The sequence below is a fragment of the Canis lupus genome, chromosome 2 (assembly GCF_003254725.2).
Source record: "Canis lupus dingo isolate Sandy chromosome 2, ASM325472v2, whole genome shotgun sequence".
NCBI classification, from domain to species: domain Eukaryota; kingdom Metazoa; phylum Chordata; class Mammalia; order Carnivora; family Canidae; genus Canis; species Canis lupus.
This window is the reverse complement of record NC_064244.1, coordinates 36,065,807-36,091,972: the sequence shown is the minus strand read 5'-3', so window position 1 is coordinate 36,091,972 and position 26,166 is coordinate 36,065,807. Positions and strand designations below refer to the sequence as shown.

Here is a 26,166-nt window from a genome sequence, read left to right as displayed (position 1 = left end):
CTGTAGGGAAGGTGAAGATGAACGAGCTACATCCCTGTCCTTGAGAAGCACAGTGTGAGTTTATTCAGTAGCTAAAAACCCTCCACATATTCTGCTCCATCCCTCCCCTGGTTAATGCTTTACACAGGTTTGACTCAGCATATATTGATCTTCCTGAGAAAAGAGAGACCGACAATGTGATTTTGCCCCTCGTTGTATCTCTAGTAAAAGATTAAAATGGAAAGAGAACTAAAGCCAATGGACCCAAGTTCTGAAATTATTTCTGAATTTCAATGATCCTTTCTTTATATCCTATCAAAATGATCATTGAAGCTTGGCCAAATGCCTTTCTTTCCTTTTATGAAGATGTCTACAAAAAAGGCAGCCAGGAGGGGACTTTGGTCTCAAGCTCCCTTTGACTTACATCAAATTGCCAAGGGGCAATGAGCACAGAAGACTGTCTCTTGAAGCTGTAACTTCAGTCAGGCCTCAGGATGTGAACACAATTTTGATTTTTCATGTCACCTGCTAGGGGTCAGGAGATGAGTGTCAGTAATGAGCAGTCTCCTATGGCTGTTCCCTGAAATGTGGATCAAATGGGACAACTTCAAAGGAGTTGGAGCTAGGCAGTGACTGCTACATAGGAAGTAGATTTTTTTAAGGTGGTTCTTCCAGTTGGTAATAAAAATCAATCAACCAATCAATCACTGAATCTGACTCAAAACTGAATCTCAATTCACTGCAACTTTGGCAAGTTACTTGCCTCCTCTGAGCCTTGTTTAAAATAAGGATAGTAATGGATAGTGACTACCACATACAAGAGTTACAAGGGATCAGAGAGACAATGCACAGAACCCATCCACCAATGTTTCTGACACATGGGAGATGCTCCAACAATGAGAGCTATAAGACAAATAATAAGTGTATAAATCCTTTATCCTCATTATTTCCTACTTTATGTTTACGGTTTATGGGTTTTCCTTCTTTTAAATCAGTTTTGATATGTAATGCAATCTTCTTTTATTTGCCTAAAAATATTGAGGGAGAACCCTCAAATCCAATTTCCTCTAGGCTCCCACTGTAGTCTTGGCCATCACCGTACTTCACCTGAAATATTCAGAGGGTAATCTTAATATATTATGCCTAATAATCTATATATTTCTCCACTAATGACAAGTTCTAAAATATCCCAGAGCTCAGCTCACACTCTTAACCAGTTTTAGGGATTAATCTCCCCAGATACAAATTTTATATCTGTGGAAAGGACATATTATTTTAAAAAATAAGTTTGAAAGGCTATATATCAAAACATATTTAATATATTTATCTCTAGGGATGGTAAGGGGCTGATTTTATAATATGTGAATGCCTGTATGATCCAAATTTCCTATAGTAGCCATATGTGACCCATACAGTTGGGGAAAAAGTGTGCTAAAGATAAAAAAAGAGAAAAATTTTTAAAAGAGTCATGAATCAACAGTTGATCTCCAGGCCCCTGGCTCTGTACCAAGTGCATAACAACTACTGACAAATCCTCGTTGAGGGACAGACGGCACTCCTCCAATTCAGCCTGCTGACTCAGCCTGTGACTCAGCTGTTCTGTGTGTGTCAACTGCTCTAGTGTAACAGAGACATCAGGTGAGGGACATGGCTGTCCTCAGCTTCATCACAGAACGCAGGCCTGACGCCCACTGAGGGGCGTCATGGGGTACCCTCCCTACAGGGGAGTGGGCAACCCACACAGGTCCAACACTGCCTACCTCCTCCCACACTCAACAATGTGCATCAAAAACTAACATCTGGATAAGTTCCTTTAGAGACAGCAGAGTCACCCAATTAAATAGTACACTGATGTCCCATCTTATTCTAAAAAGATCCATAGTGTCTCACTGAGTGGTCATTGCACTAGACAACAGGTGAATAAGAAGCAGGAAACTTCCAGTTACATGGCTTCTTCCTAATCAGAAGGAACTTTACTGACTGCTTTCCATGTTCTCAAGAGTCAAGTTAAACTCATCATCTCTCTGCAGAGCACCTGTCATGTGCAAGACTCTGTGTTTGGGAGAGTAGACACAAGGCCAACAAGTTTCCACCTCTTCCCTAAGGGAGGCTTACAGTCAAAATCACAAACATGCCCATGGATAAAGAATAACAAGCAATAAGACTGGAAACCACCAGAAAGGGCATCATCTACCACTGTGGGGGAAGAAATATTGAGATCACAGGATTTGGAACTGGAGCAAAGTCAATATACAGCATAAGGGTTTTATATGTAATAATATATTAAATTAAATATAATAAATGTATTCTAAAATCTTGATGCATAGAAAGTTCAAATGCCTGGGGTTCTTCCCACTTTCTAATCGATGAACTCCAGGTAAAACAGTAATTGTGGGTAGATATTTTTAAAGTAACTGCACTATTTACGATGTTGTAGTGATCTCTCCAGCTTAATAAATTTGCAACCGCACTGGATTCCACTGTCTGGGTGTACCCTATCCACTTAACCAATCACCTTTCCATGAAGATTGAGGTTGCTTCCAATGTGTTTCCATTATATCCAGCACTTCAAAGATCATCTTTGAAAATACTGTTTTACACTTGCTCAACTACTTCCTAAGGCTCAATTCCTACAAATGACACTGCTGGGTCAAAAATAATACATATTGCCAAACTACCCTCAGAAAATTGCCACCAATTTATCTCACCAACAGTGCATGAAAGTCCCTATTTCCTATGTTCTCACAATACTAAGTATTGCAAATTTTTTTATTCTTTGCAAATATCACAGCCAACATGTTAAATTGTTTTTGATTTGCATTTTCTTTTGATATTGAATGTTTTCATAGGTTTATTTCCCATTTTTTAAAAGCAGATATAGCATGCCATTTTGATAACCTCATCAGCCTATATCCATATGGACATATCTATGTCTCTCCATTTGTACATACATAAAGATGTGAGAGAGTATGTTCATTGACTGTTGACAGTTCCCTATATCTGGGTGGGTGGATTTGGGGTGGTTTTTTAATTTTTTCTTTCTTTTTTTATAAAGTAAAGTTGTGATTTTTTAAAAAGTACAAATCTTTCTGTAAGTAGTTTTTTATACATAGTAAAGAATAAAGCTATTTTCACTTTTCAAAAACTTTAAATTCCAGGATATGTTTCATGCTTAGGACATGTTTTGTGCAAGTGTTTATGATCCCAACAATGCTAAATCAGGTAAAAATCCTGATATTGTTAGTGAAAATCACCAGGACAGAAAATAACATTAGTAGGCTTTCATTTATTCTTCAAGTCCAAACTTAAAAATCCCCACCACATCACAGTCTGGTTTTACCTATTTTGGCTTTTTTTCGGGGGCATGTCCCTGTGCCAGGCCTTTACAGAGACAAAAGGCCCAGCCCTGCTCTTAACATGCTTATGGTCATTCAGGATTTCCCCAGTGGGAAATTCCAGGATCCTGAAGACAGCATGGAAGGGATGCTGACAAAAACAGCAAATGAATTTTGAAGGCTCATTATGTGCAGACCCATCCTATTCTAAATCATTACCATTAACCATTGCTCTCTGAGATAGGTTCCAGTATCATCTCAATTTTCCTGAAAAAAAAAGAAAAAAAAAAGAAAGAAACTAAAGCACAAAGAGCCTCAGTAAACTCACCCAAGGGTGCATGGCTAGTAAACAGAGAAACCTCATTGAAAACCAATCACTAAGAAGTCTACTCTGTTTTGGTCTTATCTTTTTAGCAGACACCGAATGAGGAATGTTTGTTCCTGGAAAGGCTGGAGGAAAACCATTACAACACCTACACATCCAAGAAGCATGCAGAAAAAAATTGGTTTGTTGGTCTCAAGAAGAATGGAAGCTGCAAACGCGGTCCTCGGACTCACTATGGTCAAAAAGCAATTTTGTTTCTCCCCCTGCCAGTGTCCTCTGATTAAAGAAATCTCTTCTGGGTGCCGACCACTCCAGAGGAGGCTGAGCGGTCCTCACCCAGTTGACCCCAGATTATTCCCTTGACCAATGGCTGCACTAACCCCTGGCCCACAGAGCCTGAATATGTAAGCAACGCGCTTCTAAATGCCCAGTTCACTCTTCTGCAGAGCCCTTTACCCCAGCACAGTTTGGAACAGAGGGATCAAGTTGCTTCTAGGGGCCAACTGGCTGGTCAGTCTGGGTGTGTGGATGTCCAGTTGCCTACAGGCACCTGCTGTAGGCTCAGCCTCTCAATGCAAAGGTGTGGCCAAATGAAATGTGTTCAGGGGGCTGCCACGTGGGTCATTAGTAACTGCATACAATTCCTTCTACTGAGTAAACTCTGATTTCCCCCAAACATCTGGCATGATGCCCTCTCGTCCTTTCAATACCCCCACGTATATTAGCAGAGAAGCTTACGGCTAGGTTAGGGGAAGGTTGTGTTCCATGAGTAGAAACTGGGATGAAGAAATCCACCCCCTCTCCAAGAACAGAAGAGACTAAAATGGCAAGGGGAGATTGGGTTCTGGTGGTCAGCTTAGAAGGATGGGCTTTCCATGCAGAATAAACAAAGGATGGGAATCCTAGCCTCAGGAAAGCAGAGTAAATGCCTAGCTTTGGAAGTCCTTACCATGTCTTGAATTTCCCAAAATTATTCGGCAGCAGGAAGCTTCAGGAAGATGTCAGATGGACAGCATGGGAAGTGTTCTCTTGATAAAAGCAAAAACATCAGATGCTGGTAAATTCATTTGAGTCTGGGGTGTGGGAGTGCTGAGAAAGAAAGGAAACATGGGCTGAGGGGATGCTTTCTTCGAAAGAGGTAGATCCCAGAAGTGAGGAGGAAAGAGAAAGGGACACAACTTGTGGCAGGTCCCCAGAAAACAGAGGCTCTAGAGTCCCAAGTGGTGCTTACAAATCACAAGCAGATTGGGTTCGAGTGTAGATGCCAGTTTGGTGGGTCTAGGGTGCAATTTGTGTATTTCTACATGCTGGGGGGAGGGAGGCTGAGGGGCTGGTGCCCTCCCCTCTCCATGCTTTAAGTAGCAAAGTCCTAAAGAATGCTGTTCCAAGGAAGGTGGCTCAAGCCCCTGATCCTCTCTCACCTCACCCTTAAAAATGTACACACCATTCGTCTTCATGAGCATCCAGGGAGCATCAGCAGCAATGACGCTGAGGTGAAGGAACATGGTTTTAAGGCACTTTGGCGCAGTGCCTCTAAAATACCCATTCAGAAGATATACAAAAGCATACTTCAAAAATGTTAAACCCTCACAAACAGCTTTTCTCAAGAGGCCATTTGTGTTACGATTACTTGTATAAATATGCTTCCTGCTTAAAGTAAACTTGACCCAAGTGGCTAGCAAATGAGAAACACCATTCATCTCTGACCTATGATACTATTGCCATATAAAGGCCTTTAATAAGCCATTTACATCTATGGTGAGACTGTATGTTTTAATTGCATTGAAAAATATGTAGCTTAAAGGCAGTTAACTGATTAGCATTCAGCCACTGAGAATAATAATAGGATATGATGTATAAGCTCTTCAATTATCCACTACTTACACTACATTTACCTATACAAAGATTGTACTTCATTTTCCATTGTGCTATTACAGATTTTCCTTTGAAAGTAGGGACTCTTAAGCAAAGATATGATAACTGTGGATAAAAACTGTTGAGAATATTAGCTCATGTTATAAGGAACTGACATTGCTAATGGAAAAATAATTCCTTACTAACTGAATTGTCATGTTTATGATGGAAGAAAAAATTTGTGAAAGTTCAAGGCAACAGTATAATTGAGGAACTGAACCAAGTTAATACTATGGTTAATAATATCATTCTACATTTGTACAGAAAAACGATTTCAGAACTTTTTGTTTTTGTAGGTTGGATAAGATAATTCTATTTTATTTTAGTAAATCCTTACAGGCAAGTTGGGGATAGTGCCGTGCAGTTTAACATCTCTTTACTCTGAAGATTTGGCCAGAAAAGGGTACCCAGAGAGGAAATCTAAGATATTTATAATGGTCCATAATTTTTAGTGTATGAATCAAATTCAAATATAACACTGGCCAAGAAAAAATTAAATGTTGCTAACAGATGAGACGGAAGTCGGTGGTTTCAGAGACTCAACGCAGTTAGAAGAAACGCTATTGTGGCCTCCACAACCTCTGCCCAGTCATTATTCATGCCTTCATTCATTCGGTGAATATTTATTCAGTGCCTACTGTGTGCTGGGCACTGTCCTGGGTACTGGGGCCCCTGGAAACCTTGTCTGTCTGGTTTGCTGCTGTATTCTCTCCCAGGGCATTATATTTATGATGAAAAAAGCTGTGGATTCATTTATTTCAGTCAAATAAATACGGAGACTGTAGGTTGCTGCTAAATGAACAGCAAGTCCCAGAAACCCAGGTTCTGGAAGAATTAGTGATACCCAGTGTAAGATAAACCCCGATCAAAGTGTCAGAGGACATGGCAACGGAAACCTAATATTTTCTACCTTGGAACCATGTCAGCTTCAGGGGGACCACTTTCAGATTGGGAAAAGAGTCTGTTGGATCTCATACGAAGGGAGTAGTTGGCAGATGCCCCTCCATTCTGAACATGCTCTAGTTCCCTAAACATAGAGCATTCCTGTTGCGTTCTCTCTTCCCTGAGTAAGCCATGTAGCCATCTGCTTGTCACACGCCTCTCATTTGGATTCATTTTTGGGCCAACTGTTAAGAATTGCCTGACATTCTGTACAAAGCACCAGGCGCATTTATGCTTTTGACTGTTTTCAATGTGGAGATGGAGGTGGTGGTGATCTGTTTGGAAGGGATGGAGTTTGGAAGGGATGACAATCAGAGCCTCCTCTAGCCAACAGTATGTACTTATCAAAAACTGACTAGAGCATCAAGCATTACTGAAGATCAAGGTCCTTGCTTTGCGTCAGAGGTGACGGAGCCCAACTCCTCAGCCTCATGGAACATACTGCTTAAACCCACTGAGCCCACAGGCTGCGAAGCTGACCTCTGATGAAGAAGACATTTGTCATTTTACATCTCTCTCTCTCTCTCTCTCTCTCTCTCTCTCGGCACCTGACAAGTATTAATAAATGTTCCACTAAAAGGTGATAATGTGTCTCTGAGTTTCAGAACATCACAGGTCTCATCTTCCTACAGAAGTTCTTCCCCTGGTACCTGTCAGCTAGACTTGCTTTGCCTTCTAGACATAACTTGTCACCAGATAAGAGACCTTACAGGCTGACAGGAAGAGCAAAGGTAGAAACATTTTTCATTTTGTTTGGAAACCTAAGGCAATATTAGTGTTTTTCTAGGTATCCATCAGAGAACTATATTCAGGGGATTTGCCCCCTGATAGAGCCAAGTACCATAACTAACTCAATTGACACTTTTTCTCCATAGTATAAATTATGAAAATTTATGCTACTATTGTACAGTTGACCAGCTTGTGCTTAGGCAAACATACTGTGACTGGGAAAAAAAATTAAAGACTTACAACTTTAAGTCAATGGCAAAAGGCACATCTCTTGCATCTCAAGTGCTTTAATGAAGGATAACAGGTTTGCCCATCAGATTTTCTGGAATAAAAAAAAAAAAAGATTTTCTGAAATCATTATCATACTAAGCAATATATCCTTAAATAAACTTATCAATCTTAGGACTTCTTTTTTTATTATTTTATTTATTTCTTTGAGAGAGAGACAGAACACGAACAGGGGGAAGGGCAGAGGGAGAAGGAGCGAAACAAGCAGAATCCCTGCTGAGCAGGGAGCCCGACAAGGGGGCTCGATCCTAGGACCCCAAGATCATGACCTGAGCTGAAGTCAGATGCTTAACCGACTGCCACCCCGGTGCCCCTCAATCTTAGGCTTCTTATTCTTAGGAGAAAGCATACTGTTGCCTAGACCTCACAGCAGAATCAGATCACACACACAAACACTCACATTTATACACACACCCTTACACAGGCGCTCACACACATACAGTCCACAAGCACATGTACCTATTAATAATGGTTAGGCAGTGTTTGTCCACTCAATCAATTACCTGCCACAATCATTGGTCCTTTTCCTTTTAAAGTCACCTAAACTCAATATTTTCCTACTTTTTAGAGCTTGATTCACAGTAAGAACATTTCCCATCACAACCTAGCACATACACCCTTTTGTATACACAAATGTCAGGAAACTATACATATGAGATGCATTTTTTCCATTACTTTCCACTAAAAAATGCTGGTCAAAGATCCATTAAATTGGGTCACAACATTAATGGGTTACAACCACAGTTTTTTTAAAAAACACTGGCTCAAAGAACTGGTGTTCTTCCCGAAGATGACGAGACCCAATTAGGATCCTGTATTATGACTTTAGTGTTTTCAAAGACACTGTTTGTTCAAAGACAAGGGGACATCCTGTTACCCAGGAACCATCTGTTCTGAGGGCTTGGTGGATTCTTTTAGTTGGTTTGCTACTAATCATACAAAATGAATGTACCGATGCAGATCCCACAGGCACCCACTGCTGCCTGCAATGCCTCCAATGCTTTTAGCAGATTTCTGCTGGCAGAGCCCTGAGGACTTGGGCCCCCTCCCCTCCTTTGGAATTCTCATCACTGTGGGGCTTGCGGGCATTCCTTCCCTAACTTGCACAGTCTTCACTTCATTCCTTCCTCTTACTCCTCTGTCCCCACATTCTTAATTCATAACCATTTCTAAACAAGACATGAAAAGGAAACTGAGCCAAGAAAAGGCTAGACACCCAGAATTTCTGAGCATCCTTCCCAGCCCCCATCACTTTCTTACAATTATTCTCTTACCTACCTAACAGAAGAGTTTACCATCCATAACTCAGTGACAAGATAAACACCATTGCTACTAGAATGCATCTTATATAGGGACTTGAAAATTTTCATCTTTGTTGAACAACTAAAAAAAGTAACTCAATGACCTAAATGTTTGAGAGGGCTGGCTGAGAATTGGCCTCTTATGGGTGAACTTGACAGCAAAACAGAAAATTCTAACTGAAGTTGCTGCCTTCCATATTTATCTGAGTGATGTCCCAGCTGCCATGGGGTGGGGAGGGGAGGGAAATCCTAGCCCTAAGAACCCTTGGGTCACCATTATATGAAGGAGTATGATAATAGTGACATGTCAACAAAGATGTGTCTTCAACTGCCCTTGCACAGATTAACAAAAATTATCTGTAGAAGCAGTAGTGCAACATATAAACACTCAAGCCTGACCTAGCAGTGGAACTTGTAACTTCTCCATTTCAAAATCACTAGGCATTTGTTGGGCAACTGTTAAAATTCAAGTAATGGCTCATGAAAATTAGCGCACTCCCTTCTTCCTACTCCACTCCTTAAACCTGCCCTCTACCCACAGAAAGAAACTCCCTTGCTATTATACATAAAATTTACTCTAAAACCCAGTCAGAGAATTCAGAGCCTGAGATGTGGGGATCTGACATAGGATACTTGGGACCCCCCCAGTGATTCATCTGACATTCTCTCAAGTTACAAGGAAATGTACTAAATGACTATTGGGATCTTTCTGTAACACTGTACCCACTCTGTGGTTGACATATTGACCATGACATACTACACTGTTAGCTTTCCATCCTAGTTATAAAATTAAAAAGAGAAACCAGGTCAAGCACAGCCTGAAGCTGGAGGGTGGGTTTGCTTTATAAAACACATGTATTGTAGGACCTAGTTTTGGGGTCTTCTGATGGGTCTGAGAATGTGTGTGATGTGGGAAGGAGGTATTTCCTAATTGCTTCCTTCCCTCTGAGCTACCCACTGTCACACAGGCTACATTTACACATTTAGTAGCTAAATATTGGTGTCTATTTTATTACATAAACAAGCAAAACCTCACCATGTCCTTGATGTGCTCCTCTGTCAGCCTTAATGAAGGGTTGGGCACTCCTTGTTTGGAAGTGTGTTCAATTTCAGGATTTGGTTCACTTGGTGGCAGTGTTTGGGGATGGAGGTGTAGACAGGCAATTTGTGCAAGTCGTCACAGAGACGCACATCACTGTGATTTTTGTATTTCATATTTTTCTGCCTTCAGATAAATTATTTTTTTCAGTCTTATCCCAAAATACATAAGAGCAAGAGGACAGATTATTTTATGAATATGCCCTGGCCCAGAACTTTCTTCTCCAAAGTAAGTTACAGGGATATCTTAATATGCTAACTTGTTTTGTTTGGATTGTAAAAACAGGACTGTTTGTAGTCTGCGGTGTCAACTGTGTAGAGAGTTCAGTAGTTTCCTGGAGATACGAACATTGAGATCTATGACTTTCTCAAAATACAACATCTGCATTAGGAGCCCCGAGTCTGACCTGGGAAATGGTGCAGATTTTAGGACTGGCCGGATTATTTCTGATAATACAGGATAAAATTGTAAATCCAGGGCAGGTGTGCAGAGGGGAAGTATGAGAGAGAAACTTATTTCCTTATTCATGGTGCTACTGGAATCTGTCATAGAATATTCAACTGAAGAGAAGAAGAGAGGTGGGTTTTATAGACTGCTTGGAACTAAGGTAACTCTCAAACAACTTGAACATTTGGTAAGAGTTTGACAGGGCAGAGGGCTACCCCATACCATTGAGTCCTCAAGAATCAACAGTAAGAATAAGCTGAAAATGAGCCATTTCCCTTCAACTCCCTCCCTCATTCATTCATTCAGTGGTCATTGTTGGAGTATTTAGCCTTGTGTTCTTGAGGGTCCGATTAGGAAACTGAGACCACACCAATAATTTGAACAGGGAGATTTTAATGGAAAGAATTATTAACTAATAAAAAGGGATTAACTACTAAGAGGGTAAAGAGATCTCTAAGCAATACTGGAATAGCAGATGTAGGGAGCAGCTTCTATCCCAAGGTTCAGGGAAGTAATTAAGGAAGGAAGAAACTTGAGAGAGGGCCTTCACTCACAGATGAGATTGAGACTTCACTGGCAAAGAGATGGCCGTGGCCCAAGGACTTTGGCATTTCGGGGCTAGAGAACCTCTCTGGAAACAGCCTGCCTTGGAGTCAGTGTGACTCGCTGGAGGTTGTGCACCAGCAAGTCTCACGCAGGAAGCTGCCCACCCGCCATCGTGCCATGGGAGCAAGAAGAAAAGTACAAGAACCCCAAAGACAAGCCCCTTCCCCTTGAAGTGTCCCTCCAGTGCCCTCTGCTGACAATCCTAAGCTGCATCAGCGGGCAAAGGAGAAATGTTTTCAGCTGAATGCAAAAGGAGGCAAAGAAAAAGGATTTGGAGCAGATAGGCAATAAATTGACAAGTGACAATATCATGATTTAGATACTCTACTAGACAAAGCATTAGAGATGAATAAATGTGGTCCTTGCCTTTAAAAAGCTTATTGTCATAGTGAATGGAGACAGTCCCTAGATGAAGGCATCAACTTTTTTGGTTTACTCCCTTTAAAAACCACTGCTTTCGAAGCCCTCTGAGCTTCTCCTAAGACCATCATGTACATTCAAGGTACTTTCTTTAGAGTATTATTTGCTATTTTATTTTATTTTTTCAGTGAAATAAAGTCATTTGCTATTTTATCTTATTTTATTTTAGATTTTCTTTATTTATTTGAAAGACAGAGCACAGGTGAGTGGGAGGGGCAGAGTGAGAGGGAGAAGCAGACTCCCCGCCAAGCAGAGAGCCTGATGTGGGCTTTGAACCCAGGACCCCGGGATCACAACCCAAGCTAAAGGCAGAGCTTAACCAACTCAGCCACTAAGGTGTCCCAGTTATTTGCTTTTTTAAAACAACCTTAATCAGTGTAATATACACATAGAGAAGAAGCTAGCTCTGGAGTCAAACCAGCAGAGTTGGAATCCTGGCTCCTCCATTTACTAACTTTGTAATTTAGAGCAAGCTGTCCTCCAAGCCTTCCTCCATAAAATCAGGATCCATATAGTATCAACTTCACAGGCTTGGTGACAGGATCAAATGAGAAGGAGGCAAGCAAGTACTTTTAACACAATAATTGGTATACAAAAAGGATTGAATAAATGTTTGTAATTATTTTATAATAATTATACATATTATAATAAGATAGGGCTAAAAATGATCTTTTACATTCTCCATTCAGGTTCCCAGTAACTGTTTTCATGAGCCCACATTTAGAAAGATCTTGCTTTCTATCAATTCATTTGAAAAAGATGTAAGTGGGGGTGCCTAGGTGGCTCAGTCAGTTAAATGTCTAACTTTATTCATCTCTGGTCATGATCTTAGGGTCCTGGGATAGAGCTCCACATCAGGCTCCCTGTTTAATGGGGAGTCTGCTTCTCCCTCTGCCTCCTCACTTCACTTGGGTTCTCTCGCTCCCTCACTCTCTCTCAAATAAATAAATAAAATATTTTTTAAAAAATAATTTAAAAATTTAAAAAGAGGGGAACCTGGGTAGCTCAGTCAGTTGAGCATCAGACTCTTTTGATTTTGGCTCGGGTCATGATCTCAGGGTGGTGAGATTGAGCCCCATGATGGGCTCTACATGGAGCATGGAGTCTGCTTGTCCTTCCTCTGTTCCTCCCCCTATGCTCTCTGTCTCTGTCGCTCTCTTTCAAATAAATAAAATCTTTAAAAAAGATAAAAGTCTAGATCAACTCCAAGCTTACTTTCATATGGCACATCTTAAATGAAATTTTACAAATTAAAGAAAAAAAGTTATGCAGAAGATAACAGAGGCATAGTAAGGGGCCAGAAAAACATGTACAAAAACAGAACCGAAGAAACTATGTGTTTTTGGTTAAGAGACTAAAAATGAGATGTCTTGGTTCTCTTCATTTTTTTTAAAGATTTATTTATTTATTTATGATAGACATAGAGAGAGAGAGAGAGAGAGGCAGAGACACAGGCAGAGGGAGAAGCAGGCTCCATGCCGGAAGCCTGACGGACTCGATCCCAGGACTCCAGGAACGCGCCCTGGGCCAAAGGCAGGCCCTAAACCGCTGAGCCATCCAGGGATCCCCTCTTGGTTCTCTTCAGATAGTTGAAGAGTTATTTTGGTTTTCTTGCACTGGTAGCCAAAATGAGTATAGGTATTTGGAACTTGGCAAGGAAGGGGTTTGGGCTCAGCATAAAGAAAGAAAAAAAACCCAACCTTATAACAACTACAGCCATTCCAACCATGGTTGAAGCACAACCACATTTGGCAGCTGATACCTGCCACTCCTGGAGATGTTCATACAGAAACTGGATGGACACCTGTGTAGACTCTGAACATCACCCATGCCCCCCTCCAGAGATGAAGCCATCAGCACCCTTCTGGGATGGCCTAGATGAAGAGAGCTGCCTTGCCAAAGGGCATGTCCCTCTGAGGCAGTCTGCATAGGGGCATAACTTCCCTGCTCCTTTGCTTCAGCTCCAGATAGCTCTAAAGGATCATTTCAGCTTCAGAACTTCATATAACATTGGCTGAGGCCTCTACTGAGACTGCCTCACTTCTTCTGCTCTATCCTGCTCCCTTTCCTCCCACAGGTGTTGATCCCCAAATCCCTAATAAACTTCCAGTAGGCTAATCTTCACCTCACAGTCTGCTTCTTCGGGAACCTAGCCTGTAACATTTGCCCAGGATATTAGAGGCACTATTCTAAGTAGAATACCTGCCAAGGTCCCCTATAGCCCTGTGACTTGACAAAGTCCTTGGGCATCTGAAGCTGAACGTTCTAAGTCTACAAAGTTCCAATCTATGTCCATTGTGCGCAATCCATATGGAGGATCCTCAAGAAAAATCTCAACCTTTAGGGCACCTAGGTGGCTCAGTTGGTTAAGTGTCCGCCTTGGGCTCAGGTCATGATCCTGGGGTCCTGGGAAAGCTCCATGTCAAGCTCTCTGCTCAGAAACTCCCTGCTTCTCCCTCTTCCTCCCCATATCTCATTCTCTCTCTCTCTTTCTCTCTCTCATAAATAAATAAAATCTTATTTTATTTATCTCAACCTTCTTTCGTATTATCTAACCTACAGCTAGCCTGATGTCACTTAGGAGGAGCACCTGTTGAGTCATTATATTATTCATTTAATCACTTGTCAAGTCTTTCAACAACTATTTATCAAGGCCCAGATATGCACCAAGCCTGATAGGGACAATGGTGCAAAGAAGAGCTCTCTTCTGGAGCTTACATTCTAGTGAGGAGAAAGATATCAACATATTTCACAAATTTCAGGGATTTGCATATTGCTGCCAAAATTTTTACCTATATGCCCATTGACTGATCTTGGTACTTCTACTTCCTCTGGCTTATAGATGGTGGATTTACAGCTTTATTTACTTAAGGCCCAATGTAGGCTAAAATGTTCACAAAAGGATAAGCTATTAGTATATACATGTTTTTCTAATATGCATTAAAATAAACATATAACTTTAAAATTAAAAAAAAAAAACACCACATAACATTTGTGCCATATGTGTACCATACTCTAGGAAGCAATTTATACAAAGGATAACACAGAGAAATGTAAAACTGCAAGGGTGACAAGTGTTTACAATGAGAAGTATCCAAGGTCCTCAGAATATATAACAAGGGGATTTAACTTCCTTAAGGGCTTCCCCAAGGAAGTGAGCTAATATCTGAAGGAAAAGTAAGAGCTAACAAAGTAAAGGAGTGGTGTGTGTGCTGTGGAAAATATTCCAGATAGAGGCAGCAGCATATGCTAAGGCCCTGTGGCAGGAGGAACACAATGTCAATGAGGCTCAAATGTGGTGACCAAGGGATAGGGAGCAGGTCATGAACTGAGGCTAGCTGGCAAAGTGGAGGCCAGTGATGGAAAAGGGAAGTGAGCTGGATTCCGTTCTCCAACATCTGTAGATAACCAAGCTGAAGCTATATATACATCATCATTCTCTCTCCCTCTTTCTCTCCCCTCCCCTCCCCCCACACAACTGAATTGTAACACTTCCCTGGACCCTCTGCCAAAGGACACAAATAAGCAGCATCAACATGCATGTTTCTGGCTTGGGACTGTGAAATATATTCCAGACTTGAAACTCTGGGGGCTGAGGTTACATTTGCTAAATATTTAGATCTTTCCCCCAGGCTTTTATTCATTCTATCCAGCAGGTGGAGTATAGGGAAATGCTTTTAGTTCCAACCAATCTCCTTATATCAAAAAGGAAGAGCAAGGTTTGCCAGCACAGTCAAGGGTGAGAGATAGAACAAGGAAGCAGTGATTGTGTATTTGAGTCTCATTCATATGGAAAACATGAACTAATTAGCTTCTTACTGCTGTGCTTCCAGAGGCTCTGAATTTGACATTTCTGTCCAAGTTTGGGGAGCTATGCTATTAATCAGTCCAAAAACAAATGAAGTGGTTTAAAAAGAATCACATAACCAAAAACCACATCTATCATAAGATAAAAAAATAAAATTAAAACAAAAAACAACAACAACAACAAAAAAAAAACAGAAAGGCAACTTGGAAACTCTTCAGAGATGGTGCCAGTTTCAGGGTTTGGGGGAAGATTTGGCCGGCTGGTGGAGATGTCTTAATCTGGGGATGAAAATAGAGAAGACAAACATATTTACACAGTTCTAATGAGGAATACTCAACAGACCACAGTGCCCTGTATAAAGTGGCTTCTTAAAGCCCTGAAGCCAAACAGTGACCTTGTGGGAAAAACAAAGAAACCAAAGGACAGAAAGTGAATAGAACAGGTTATTCTGGGGGCTCCCGATTCTGTAAGAAACATGCCTGATTCTTTATAATAAGAATTCTGAATTGACTTCATTCCTTTTCCTGGAAGACATGGAGACCTGCCTTCCTGACAACCGAACAAAGAAGACAGTTCCTGAGTCTCTGCTGTAGAGGAGGTTATTGAAACAGACACGGGGGAAGAGGAGAAAAAAGGGCTCTATGGAAGACTCCAACACTTAGCTGGGGTTATGGCTTATAAACAAACCATCAGAATGCAACCTAAGAGAGCACTGAAAGAAATCTGTTCAGGGTGCCACAGGAGCACACATGGGAGGAAAAATTCTTCCCAGGGAAAGCTTGCCAGAGGAGGTGATGTCTGACCTGTGTCACAGATGAGCAAGTGCCTACCAGGTAGGGAAGTGGGGCGGGGGGGGGGGGGGGGGATCAGGACTATGGGGAAATAGAGGGGGAGGGGAGAGGGGTGTGGAAAGCAGGACCATGGAGTCTCACCTCACTCATGGATTAGGAATGAGAGGGCCCACTTATAAAGAATAGTCAGTCACCCATGGTCAAAGTCAACCCTGAAAAGCCCTCAGAGAGATGGACATACCATATCTCGGTGAGTAAATGGCATGCATTTGGGGGGGCCTATATCATATGAACATTGAGAATAATTAAACCTTGTAATCACACTCAGCCAGCCAAGTGCTCCCAGTACAAGAGGCCAGGAAAAGCAGGATAACAACAGACCCCTGCCTCCCCTCACTCTGGAAGCACAGAGATCATTCACACTGTTTACTGTTATCTTTCTCCTCCTTCCCTCTCCCACACTCTCTCTCTCTCCTGAATTGGTAAAGATGATTTCTTCTAAGTTAACTCTGTGTGTGTGTGTATGTGTGTGATGTCATTTTCCTTCCAGGTATAGGTAGAGGGCACAAGCTGGGAACGACCCAACTCCATTCAGTATGTGGTTTCTGCATCTCTAACACAGGGAGAATGTTAAAACCTCCCTAATAAGGTTATGGTGAGGACGAAATGAGCTAATCGGTTGCAGACTGCAGAGAACACTGCTTGGTACAGGGTAAGTGTTTAATTATGACTGCTACTATAACTATTCCCGTCGGAGGAGACAGCACACATTAGGACACAGAAAGAGGAGAATGTTGTGTTTAGAGGATGGTAAGCAGCATAACCAGCCAGAGGTGAAGCTGGTAAGATGAGCTTTGGGGAATTTGTGAAGGTTCCTTATCTCAGGACTAAGCTTAAACTCTATCTTTGGGCAAGAAGAAACCAATGGAGACATTCTATAGGTAGGCCATAACTCCACATTTATATTAAACTGATATAGTTCTGGCTGTTGGGGGAAAACCCATCAGAAAGCTACTGTAAGAGTGTGTGGTCTTGAAGGCTGCTGGGTGGCTGAGTCGGTTATGCGTCCGACTCCTGGTTTCAGCTCAGGTCATGATCTCAGGGTTGTGGAATAGAGCCCTGCACTGATCTGCTTGAGATTCTCACTCTCCCTCTCCCGCTGCCCCTCCCCACCATGCATGTGCTTGTGCTCTCTCTCTTTCTCTAATAAATAAATAAATCTTTGAAAATAAAAGAGTATGGTTTTGGGATGAGAACCTGAACTGATGACAGTGGTGATGGTGATGATTCTTTTAATGTTGGTTCCCCCAAAACAGACCCTGAGACCATGACTTGGGCACAGGCTGGAAGGAGATCCCAAAAAGCACAAGTGAGGGAGGGGAAAATAGGACAGGGATAGAAGAAGGGTTAATGATGCATCAGTGAATAGGTCACTGCTGTGGACAAGTGAGGCTCAGTCCCACTGGGGTCTCTGCGAGGCTATGAAGAAGACAGCTCAGAACTGCCCCAATCATGGAAGTGAGATACTTTTCCAATGATGCCACCCTTCTCCAGCACTTCTCTCAGAGGTGTAAATCCCAGAACTTTAGAGCTGCTGTGCCTCCAGACTGAGCAAATTTCTTTAACACCCAAGGAAGTCCTCGGGCAGAGAAAAAATGAGAGGCATGTTCCTGAAGGGAAGCTGCCGGTTTGTATGGAAACTGTCCAACAAGGCTGCATGCAAGTATAGAAGTAGCTAAAGAGGAATGTGACAGGGCATGATGATGATGATGATGATGATGACACTAGCTATAGGTAACCTTTTCTGAGTGCTTACCATGGGCCAGACATGATGTTAAGCATCTCATGTAGATGCATTATCACAGTCTATCCTTACAACTCTCGGGAGGTGTCAGTCCTATTACTACCCTCATTATACAGAGGGGAAACCACAGTGCTGAGAAGTTATGTGATGTGCCCAAAGGTACATAGCTAGGAGGTGATGAAGCCCAAGCTGGAGCTCACATGTATTGTGACTCCAGAGCCCATCCCTTTAATCACTACTGCGTACTGCCTCAAAAGGACTGGCAATGAGCTGGGAAGAAGAGATGAATCTGAGAATGCTTTAGGACAGTGCTGTCCAAAACAACAGTCACTAGCCACATGTGGCTACTAAGTATTTGGAAATGTGACTAGTACAACTAAAATAGTGAAGTTTGAATTTTATTTAATTTTAATTAAAATAGTTATATATGCCTAACGGCTACCATATGAGATGGTGCAAATTTAGAAGGTGTAATACTCTGCCCTTGAAGAAGGTGAGGAATACTTAGATCTTTACCAATACAGTGATGTTATGATCTATCTTTACAGGTGTCACAATTACCTAACTACAAAGAGTATTGAAAATTCTGAAATTAATAAATTTTTATATTTAATTTAAAATTTTAAAATCAAACTAACGCCAATACACAGTTTAAAAAATACAGTATTACCAAGTTTACAATAGTAGTACTCTTTTCCATTGCACTCCTGGTTCCTGCTCTTTAGAAGCAATGACTTTTATCTCTTCCAGATATTTCTCCTGATACTTGACTTTGTTTTCCTAAACAGTACCTATTAAACAGTACCTATTAGTTTCGTTCTATGGAAGATAAGATTTGGCTTTTTACATTATACACCAGCCAGCTATCTACCTACCCTCTATCCCACCCTAGGACCCTTCTTATCCTCCCTAAAGAGTCATATACTGGTTAGCTCAACATTCAATGTTGACATTAGTAAAATGTTGTAACTATTAGTTACATATAACCAGGGGATGATTTCATGTCATTTTTCATACAAGTATCTGACTTTCATTTCTCCATTTTCAGCTTACTCATCACTAATTTAGCCTTGAACTTTCAGACAAACTCTAAAAATCCTCTCAATACAATCAACCACATTTTTAATTATTTTTATTTTCATTGAGAAATCCCTCCTGAAGCCCTCAGATCTATGAAGGCCTTTGGCAGTACCATGAACATGTGGCTTCCCACCACTATTTCCCTAGGATTCCTCATGCCTCTCTTCTGTTTTAGATTTGCAATTCCAGGATCCCATGCAATCTTCTTGATTTAACCCCTGGCTATTTAATATTTCCTCTAGTAGCTTTTTCCACAAATGGTAAATGGAAAGTTACTTTTTAGAAGGTGTTTCTGTGTCTTCATTTGACAGTCTAGCTGGATATGGAAGTCTCAGTTGTAAATTATCCTCCCTCAGAAACACAAAAGGCATTCTGTGTTATCCTCTAAGTTCACAATGCTGATGTGAGGAAGTGTAATGCCATTTTGATTCCTGATCATCGAATGTTACCTCTTTTCCTCTCTGCAGTTTTCATTATCTTCTTTGGTTTCAGTATTTGAAGTATTAGAATAATGTGTTTTTCACACAGCAATGTGGATCTTTTTATACATTGTGGTAGGTTAGTGGTGAGTCCTTTCAGTCTAGAAATACATGACTTTTGGTTCTAGAGAATTTCCTGGCAAAATTTCTTTGATAATTCGTGTGTGTGTGTGTGTGATATACACACATATACCCACCACCACCACCATACTGGAGTGATTCTAACATAAAGGACCCCCAGAGTTACCATCTGGTTATCTGCCAGTTTTTCCAACTGCCCTGTACCCAACCCAGCACCTCCTCTCCCTTACCATAATTCATGACATCAGAACACCGGCTTTCCCCTTTCCCTTGAGACTTAGGAGGGCCAAAGCAACATCTTTTTGCCTTTTTCTCTTTCCTTTACCAAGGGTTGAAGGAAGGGATCCATCCTATTGTTCAGAGGCACTACCTCCCTCCCCTAAATCGGGCTGAGAAGGAACCAGCCTGCTCTTACCTCCTCCTGGTTGTTTTTCTTTCCCACCCCAGTTTTTTTTTTGTCTCTCCACTAGTCCCTACTTCTGAAGCCATTTTATGAACTATCATGTGCCACCTGAACCTCCAGTAAAAACAAAAACAGGCAAAAAAAAAAAAAAAAAAAAAAAAAAAAACCCAAAAAACCCACAAACATATATATTCTATTTCTCTGGAGAACCCTGATTAATACAATTTGTTAGGTATTATAATAATACTACAATCTTGTAAAAAAAAACTCATTTTTGGAGATTCAAGGGTAAAATATCATGATATATATAATTTACAATGGTTCAACAAACATACGCACAAAAAAGCAAAAAGGCAAAATGTTAACAATGAGTAAATATAGGAGGTGGGTGTATGGGAGTTAATTGCATTCTTTAAAAAATTTTTCTATTCAAAACTTTATAGAGTAATAAGTGAAATCAATTAGAAAATAAAAAGAGCAGCAAGTGAGAACTGGCAGTATTGGAAGTTTGTCTCATTTCTCATGGCAATCAAGTAGATGAAGTTTTAAAAGCTCCTGGTGGGGTGGGGTGACAAAGGAGAAGTCTTGAGCTGGAAGTAAGCAGAAGCTATAACTGAGACTACTGCTAACCAGAAGTTTCAAAGAATTGTGCTGTCAGCAATGGGATGAATCAGGGAAAAGTCTATCCACTGGCCTAGGGAATATGGCTGTCCCCAGGTCTATATCATGAGAAAGGAAGATCTCTCTCTAAAAATCTATAATCATGAGCCTGTCCTCAGGTAGATCTCTCTCTAAAAATCTATAATCATGAGCCTGTCCTCAGGTAGAAACTTATACTACCTGCCTCATCTAGGAACCCATAGCCTTAGAAATTAATTTTAGACAGTGGTCCATGATATTCTTTAGACATCAAGTATAAGCAAACAATGCAAGAATTACTGGGTGACTGGGTGGCTCAGTTGGTTAAGAATCTGACTCTTGGTTTTGGTTCAAGTCGTGATCTCAAGACAATGATGTCAAGCCCTGCATCAGGCTCTGCACTGAGCATGCAGCCTGCTTAAGATTCTCTCTCTCCCTCTCCCTCTCACTCTGCCCCTTCCCTCCCCACACATGCTCTCTCTCTCTCTAAAACAAAACAAAACAACTTATAAAAAGTTGAACAAGAGGGAGTCAATAGACAAAAATGGTTCTGTGAAACACTCAAGCACTCCAGACACTGGACTCATTGGATACTAACTGCATACAGACCATCAAGAAGTACATTCAAAGTGATCAAATACATTTTTTTTTCAAAAGGGACTTGCAGGGGATCCCTGGGTGGCGCAGCAGTTTGGCGCCAGCCTTTGGCCCAGGGCGCAATCCTGGAGACCCGGGATCGAATCCTACGTCGGGCTCCCGGTGCATGGAGCCTGCTTCTCCCTCTGCCTGTGTCTCTGCCTCTCAATCTCTCTCTGTGTGACTATCATAAATAAAAAATTAAAAATTAAAAATTAAAAATTAAAAATTAAAAATTAAAAAAAAACAAAAGGGACTTGCAGCGTGAGAAATAAAAAGATCACCATGAACATCAGGTGGGTATAACTCAAGAATGAAATAAAATTTCAAACAAACAACAGAAATTAAAACCTAGTGGGTGGACTGCTTCCAGAAATGTCAAAGTAGTGAAGTAGACATGAAGCCCTCCCATAGATAACAAAAATAGAAATAAGATTAAAGATATATTTTTTAGAGGAAAACTATGTAAAAAATATTTTGAACTGGAGAGAGTCCAAAAACAGGCAGAAGCAAGAGAGTTTAATCTCAAAAAAATCACCATAGGAAGGGATCAGGATTGAGAGTTTGTGTCTTTCTGGACACCCTCTTTCTGAGGGTGATGCCCAACCCTTACAGCTCTAGTTGTAAAAAAAAAAAAAAAAAAAAAGAAAGAAAGAAAAGAAAAAAGAAAAAGAAAAGAAAAAAGAAAAAAAAGAAAGAAAAGAAAAGAAAAGAAAAAAAAAAAAACCAGCAGTGGAAAACCACAGCCTTACCAGCTAAGGTGCCAAAGATCAGAGTTCAAGGCTGCAAACATAGCTAGAAATCTACAGGAAAAGTACTGGCAGCAGAAAAACCACAGAAGGAGTATAAAACTCTGAGTAAAAACTCTGCCCAAACCCCGAGCCAAGAGCTAAACTACGCATGCATGGGAAGAGGTGCACAGGGGCCTAAGGAAAAAGTGGGCAGAAATCAAAAAGCAATCTGCTCTTGAATAAGAAAGCTGTGTGTGGACCTATTTGTGAGTTTGATGCCTTTTATTTTTTTAAGAAACCGAGTTAACTTCCCGAACATGCACAAGTCAGGTGCCAGAAAGTTGAATCTTACGGACTTGAAAGGTCAGAGACAGAGCTCCAAACCAGCCAAAAAGCTAGAAATTAGAGATGGGAATCCCTAAAAGCAAGAAAATCAAAAGAGAGTGACCTCCATCTCTGTTGAAATCCTTGACTAGCCACTACATTACAAGAAGTGGAAACTCCCAAAGGACCAGGTGAAAAAAGTAGCAATGAGAAGCCATAAGAACAGAGATATTCAATGCTGCATACCCCAAGGGTGACAAAAGTTATACTGGAGTCCAGACAAGTTAATTGCCTATTAGGAAAAAAAAATGCACCTTGGAAGAATACAAGAGAATCTAGAGTTGCCATAACGTATCATCCACAAGGCTCAATTTTCAACCAGAAATTACTAGACATACAAAGAAATGTTAAAGTGTGCTCTGTATTCAGGGGAAAAGGCAGCCAGTAGAAATTGACTCTGAATGCCTCCAGATGTTGAATTTAGCAGACTTTAAAGCAATTATTATAAATATGTTCAAAGAAGTAAAGGAAAATACAGTATCATTGAATGGACAGCTAGGAATTCTCAAAAGAAAAACAAACTAAAAAAAAAGGAAATTCTAGATCTGAAAAGCACAAAAACTAAAATTTTAAGTTCATTAAATGGGTTCAATTATCTATTGAGGATGGCAGAAGAAAGAATCAGTGAACTTGAAGATAGAGCAACAGAAGTGCCAAGAAACAGAAAGAATAAAGATTAAGAAAATTGAGGAGAATCTCAGAGACATGAGGGAACAATATCCAAATGTTCAGTACACATATAACTGGAATTCCAAAGGAAAGGGAAGGGAGAAAAGCCAGAAAAAATACTTGAAGAAGTAATTGCTGAAAAGTTCCCAAAGGGGCATAAAGAAACTCTTAGGGGTGATGGAAATATTCTGTATTTTTATTGTGTTGGGGGTTTCACAGGCATATACATTCATCAGAACCCATCCAATTATATAGTTTAAATAGGTGTGCTTTATTTTTTCTATTTTATTATTAATTCATAAGAGACACACAGAGAGAGACAGAGACATAGGCAGAGGGAGAAGTAGGCTCCCCACTTGGAGTCTGATGTAAAACTCAATCCCAAGACCCTAGGATCTCGATCTGAGCAGAAGGCAGACACTCAACCACTGAGCCACCCAGGTGCCCCAAATGGGTGTGCTTTATTGTACATAAATGATACCTCTTTTTTTGTATATTTTTTATTGGAGTTTGATTTGCCAACATATAGTGTAATACCCAGTGCTCATCCTGCCAAGTGTCCCCCTCAGTGGCCATCACCCAGTCACCCCAACCTCCTGCCCACCTCCCTTTCCATTACTCCCCTTGTTCATTTCCCAGAGTTAGGAGTCTCTCATGTGCTGTCACCCTCACTGATATTTCCCATTCATTTTCTCTCCTTTCCCCTTTATTCCCTTTCACTATTTTTTATATTCCTCGAATGAATGAAACTATATAATGTTTGTCCTTCTCCAATTGACTGACTTCACTCTGCATAATACCCTCCAGTCCCATCCATGTTGAAGCAAATGGTGGGTATTCATCATTTCTAATGGCTGAGGAATATTCCATTGTATATGTAGACCACATCTTCTTTATCCATTCATCTTTTGATGGACACTGAGACTCCTCCCACAGGTTTAGCTATTGTGGACATTGCTGCTATAAACAATGGGGTGCAGATATCTCAATAAAATTATTTTAAAATATAAATGATGAATTGTAACCCTCTCTTCCATTAAAATAAATCCTAATGAGGGGCACCTGGGTGGCTCAGTCAATTAAGCAACCAACTCCTGATTCTGGCTCAGGTCATGATCTCAGAGTCTTGAGATGAAGCCCCCACATCAGGCTCTGTGCTGGGCATGGAGTTTAAGATTCTGTCTCTCCTTCTTCCTCTGCCCCTCCCCACCACCCCGTCCCTGGCTTGCATATACACGCATGTCCACCCTCTCTCTCTCTCTCTCAAAAAAAAATCCTAATAAATGAGCTAAATATTTTATTGGACATATGGGAGAGAATATGCGTAAAGAAAAATAAATCTGAAGAAACTAACCAGAATGTAACATGGTGAAATCAACAAGAGGTCAGGGAGAAGAGAATGAGAGGAGGAATTATAGCATGAGAGACAAGTGAAAATATGGACAGATAGTATTTGAAGGGATTTTTACTGAGAATTTTCCAAAGTTGATGAAAGACATGAATCCTAAGTTTCAGGAAGCACATGGATGTGCTACACAGTAGAAACAAAACTATAGCCACATCTAGACGAACAGTTGTAAAGGTGAAGAAAACCATGGAGAATATCTTCAAAACAGTTGGAGTAAAGAAGGATTGCCTACAAAGTGGCATTTATACTGGCAGAAGACTTTTCAACACAACAGTAGTGGCTAAGAGAGAGTATAGTCTGGTCTTCAAAGTCCAGAGAGAAAATAGATCTCGACCCCTCCTTCCCCCTCAGTACTTGCAACCAGCTGCAGAACTATTTCTGAACACACCTTCTGTTTTGAGCTTTCTCATAACTTCTTCACTCCCGGTCCATCAAATATGTCCAGTCTCTTGGGCTATTAAGGGATTTTATTTAAAGTAAACAGTGTTAATGTGCTGAGGGTGTTAATGACTCAATACTGTGGGTTGCCAGTGTTGACATAAGCCATTTTTATTATAATATTACTTAAATATGCACAAATATATAAAACAAGGTATAAACTCTTATGCTTATCGTTCTTACATAACTATTAAACCAAAACAAATTTATAAGGAAATATATATGATTTACTTATAAAGAAATTATAAGCAAAATTATAATGACAATAAAATGTAAAATCTAGATATGTGTGGCAGATGATGCTATTTTGCTAAGGCAAATGGCTAAAATTGTGTTTATTTTATTTTTTTAAAGATTTTATTTATTAGAGAGAGAGATAGTGAAAGATAGCACAGAGGAGGAAAGGGAGAAGCAGACTCCCCACTAAGCCAGAGCCTGACACAGGGCTCAATCCCAGGATGCCGGGATCATGACCCTGCTGAAGGCAGATGCTTAATCAACTAAGCCACCCAGGTGTCCCTAGAATTGTGTTTAAGGGCACAATTTGTGTGTCTTTTCCTTCACTGAAGCAGAGTCAGAGCAGTGGATGTGGAGTCAAGCTGCCTGGATTGAAAGCCCACTGTGTAATTTGCTCAAGTGACTTATTAAGTCTCTACCACTCCTCTCTAAAATGAAGAGAATGAAACCCAAATCAAGGATGTTGCGAGATTTTTTTTTTAAGGACTTTATTGGGATGCCTGGGTGGCTCAGCAGTGGGGCTTCTGCCTTTGGTTCAGGGCATGATCCTGGAGTTCTGGGATTGAGTCTCGCGTTGGGCTCCCTGTGTCTCTGCCTCCCTCCCTCTCTCTCTCTCTCTCTCTCTCTCTCTCATGAATAAATAATTTTTTTTAAAAAAAGACTTTATTTATACAAGTGAAACTACTTAAAAATAAGTTATAGCTATCTCTTAATTAAGGAAAGTCTATTAAGCTTTTGATCCCAAAGGAACATGCTTGAAGGTAATCATAATCTATTTTCCACACTTGTAGTTCAGACAAGTCCTATTGCCAACTATTGTAAATGGGTAAGGAATTAGCTGAGCTATCTGAGACTGCGTAGGTTCAGACATGACTTACAAATAAAAGCAGATCCTTCAGAGTGAGAAAGTTACTTCTCACTAGGTACTTTTGTCCCCAACCTTCAGTCCTCTCCTAATGACACGGCAAACTCCACAGTAAAATGCCGCAGAAGGCCAGATAAAGTCCATTACATGAAACACTTATCAAAGACCACTTTAGGGGCACCTGGGTGACACAGTCCATTAAGCATCTGCCTTTGGCTCACATCATGATCTCGGGGTCCTGGGATGGAGCCCTGTGATGGGCTCCCTGCTAAGCAGGGAGTCTGCTTCTCCCTCTCCCTCTGCTTCCCACCCCCACTTGTGCTCTCTC

The 26,166-nt window shown here is 40.8% G+C and overlaps 1 protein-coding gene and 1 long non-coding RNA gene across 4 annotated transcripts in view; one reads left to right on the top strand and one right to left on the bottom strand.

The window, feature by feature from the left end:
- Nucleotides 1-7,082, top strand: part of FGF1 (fibroblast growth factor 1) — an 85,821-nt gene extending 78,739 nt beyond the window's left edge. For 2 of the 3 annotated variants that reach the window (XM_025445542.3, XM_025445544.3), the window contains exon 4: nucleotides 3,729-7,082. In XM_025445542.3, the coding sequence (XP_025301327.1) occupies nucleotides 3,729-3,923 (195 nt within the window). In that variant the 3' untranslated portion in view covers nucleotides 3,924-7,082. The remainder of the gene's footprint in view (nucleotides 1-3,728) is intronic. The other variant, XM_049102137.1, reaches the window with a different exon arrangement.
- LOC125753780 (uncharacterized) overlaps nucleotides 6,355-26,166 on the bottom strand; it is a 78,016-nt gene continuing 58,204 nt past the window's right edge. The window contains exon 2 of the long non-coding RNA XR_007406294.1: nucleotides 6,355-7,546. This is a non-coding gene — a long non-coding RNA (uncharacterized LOC125753780). The remainder of the gene's footprint in view (nucleotides 7,547-26,166) is intronic.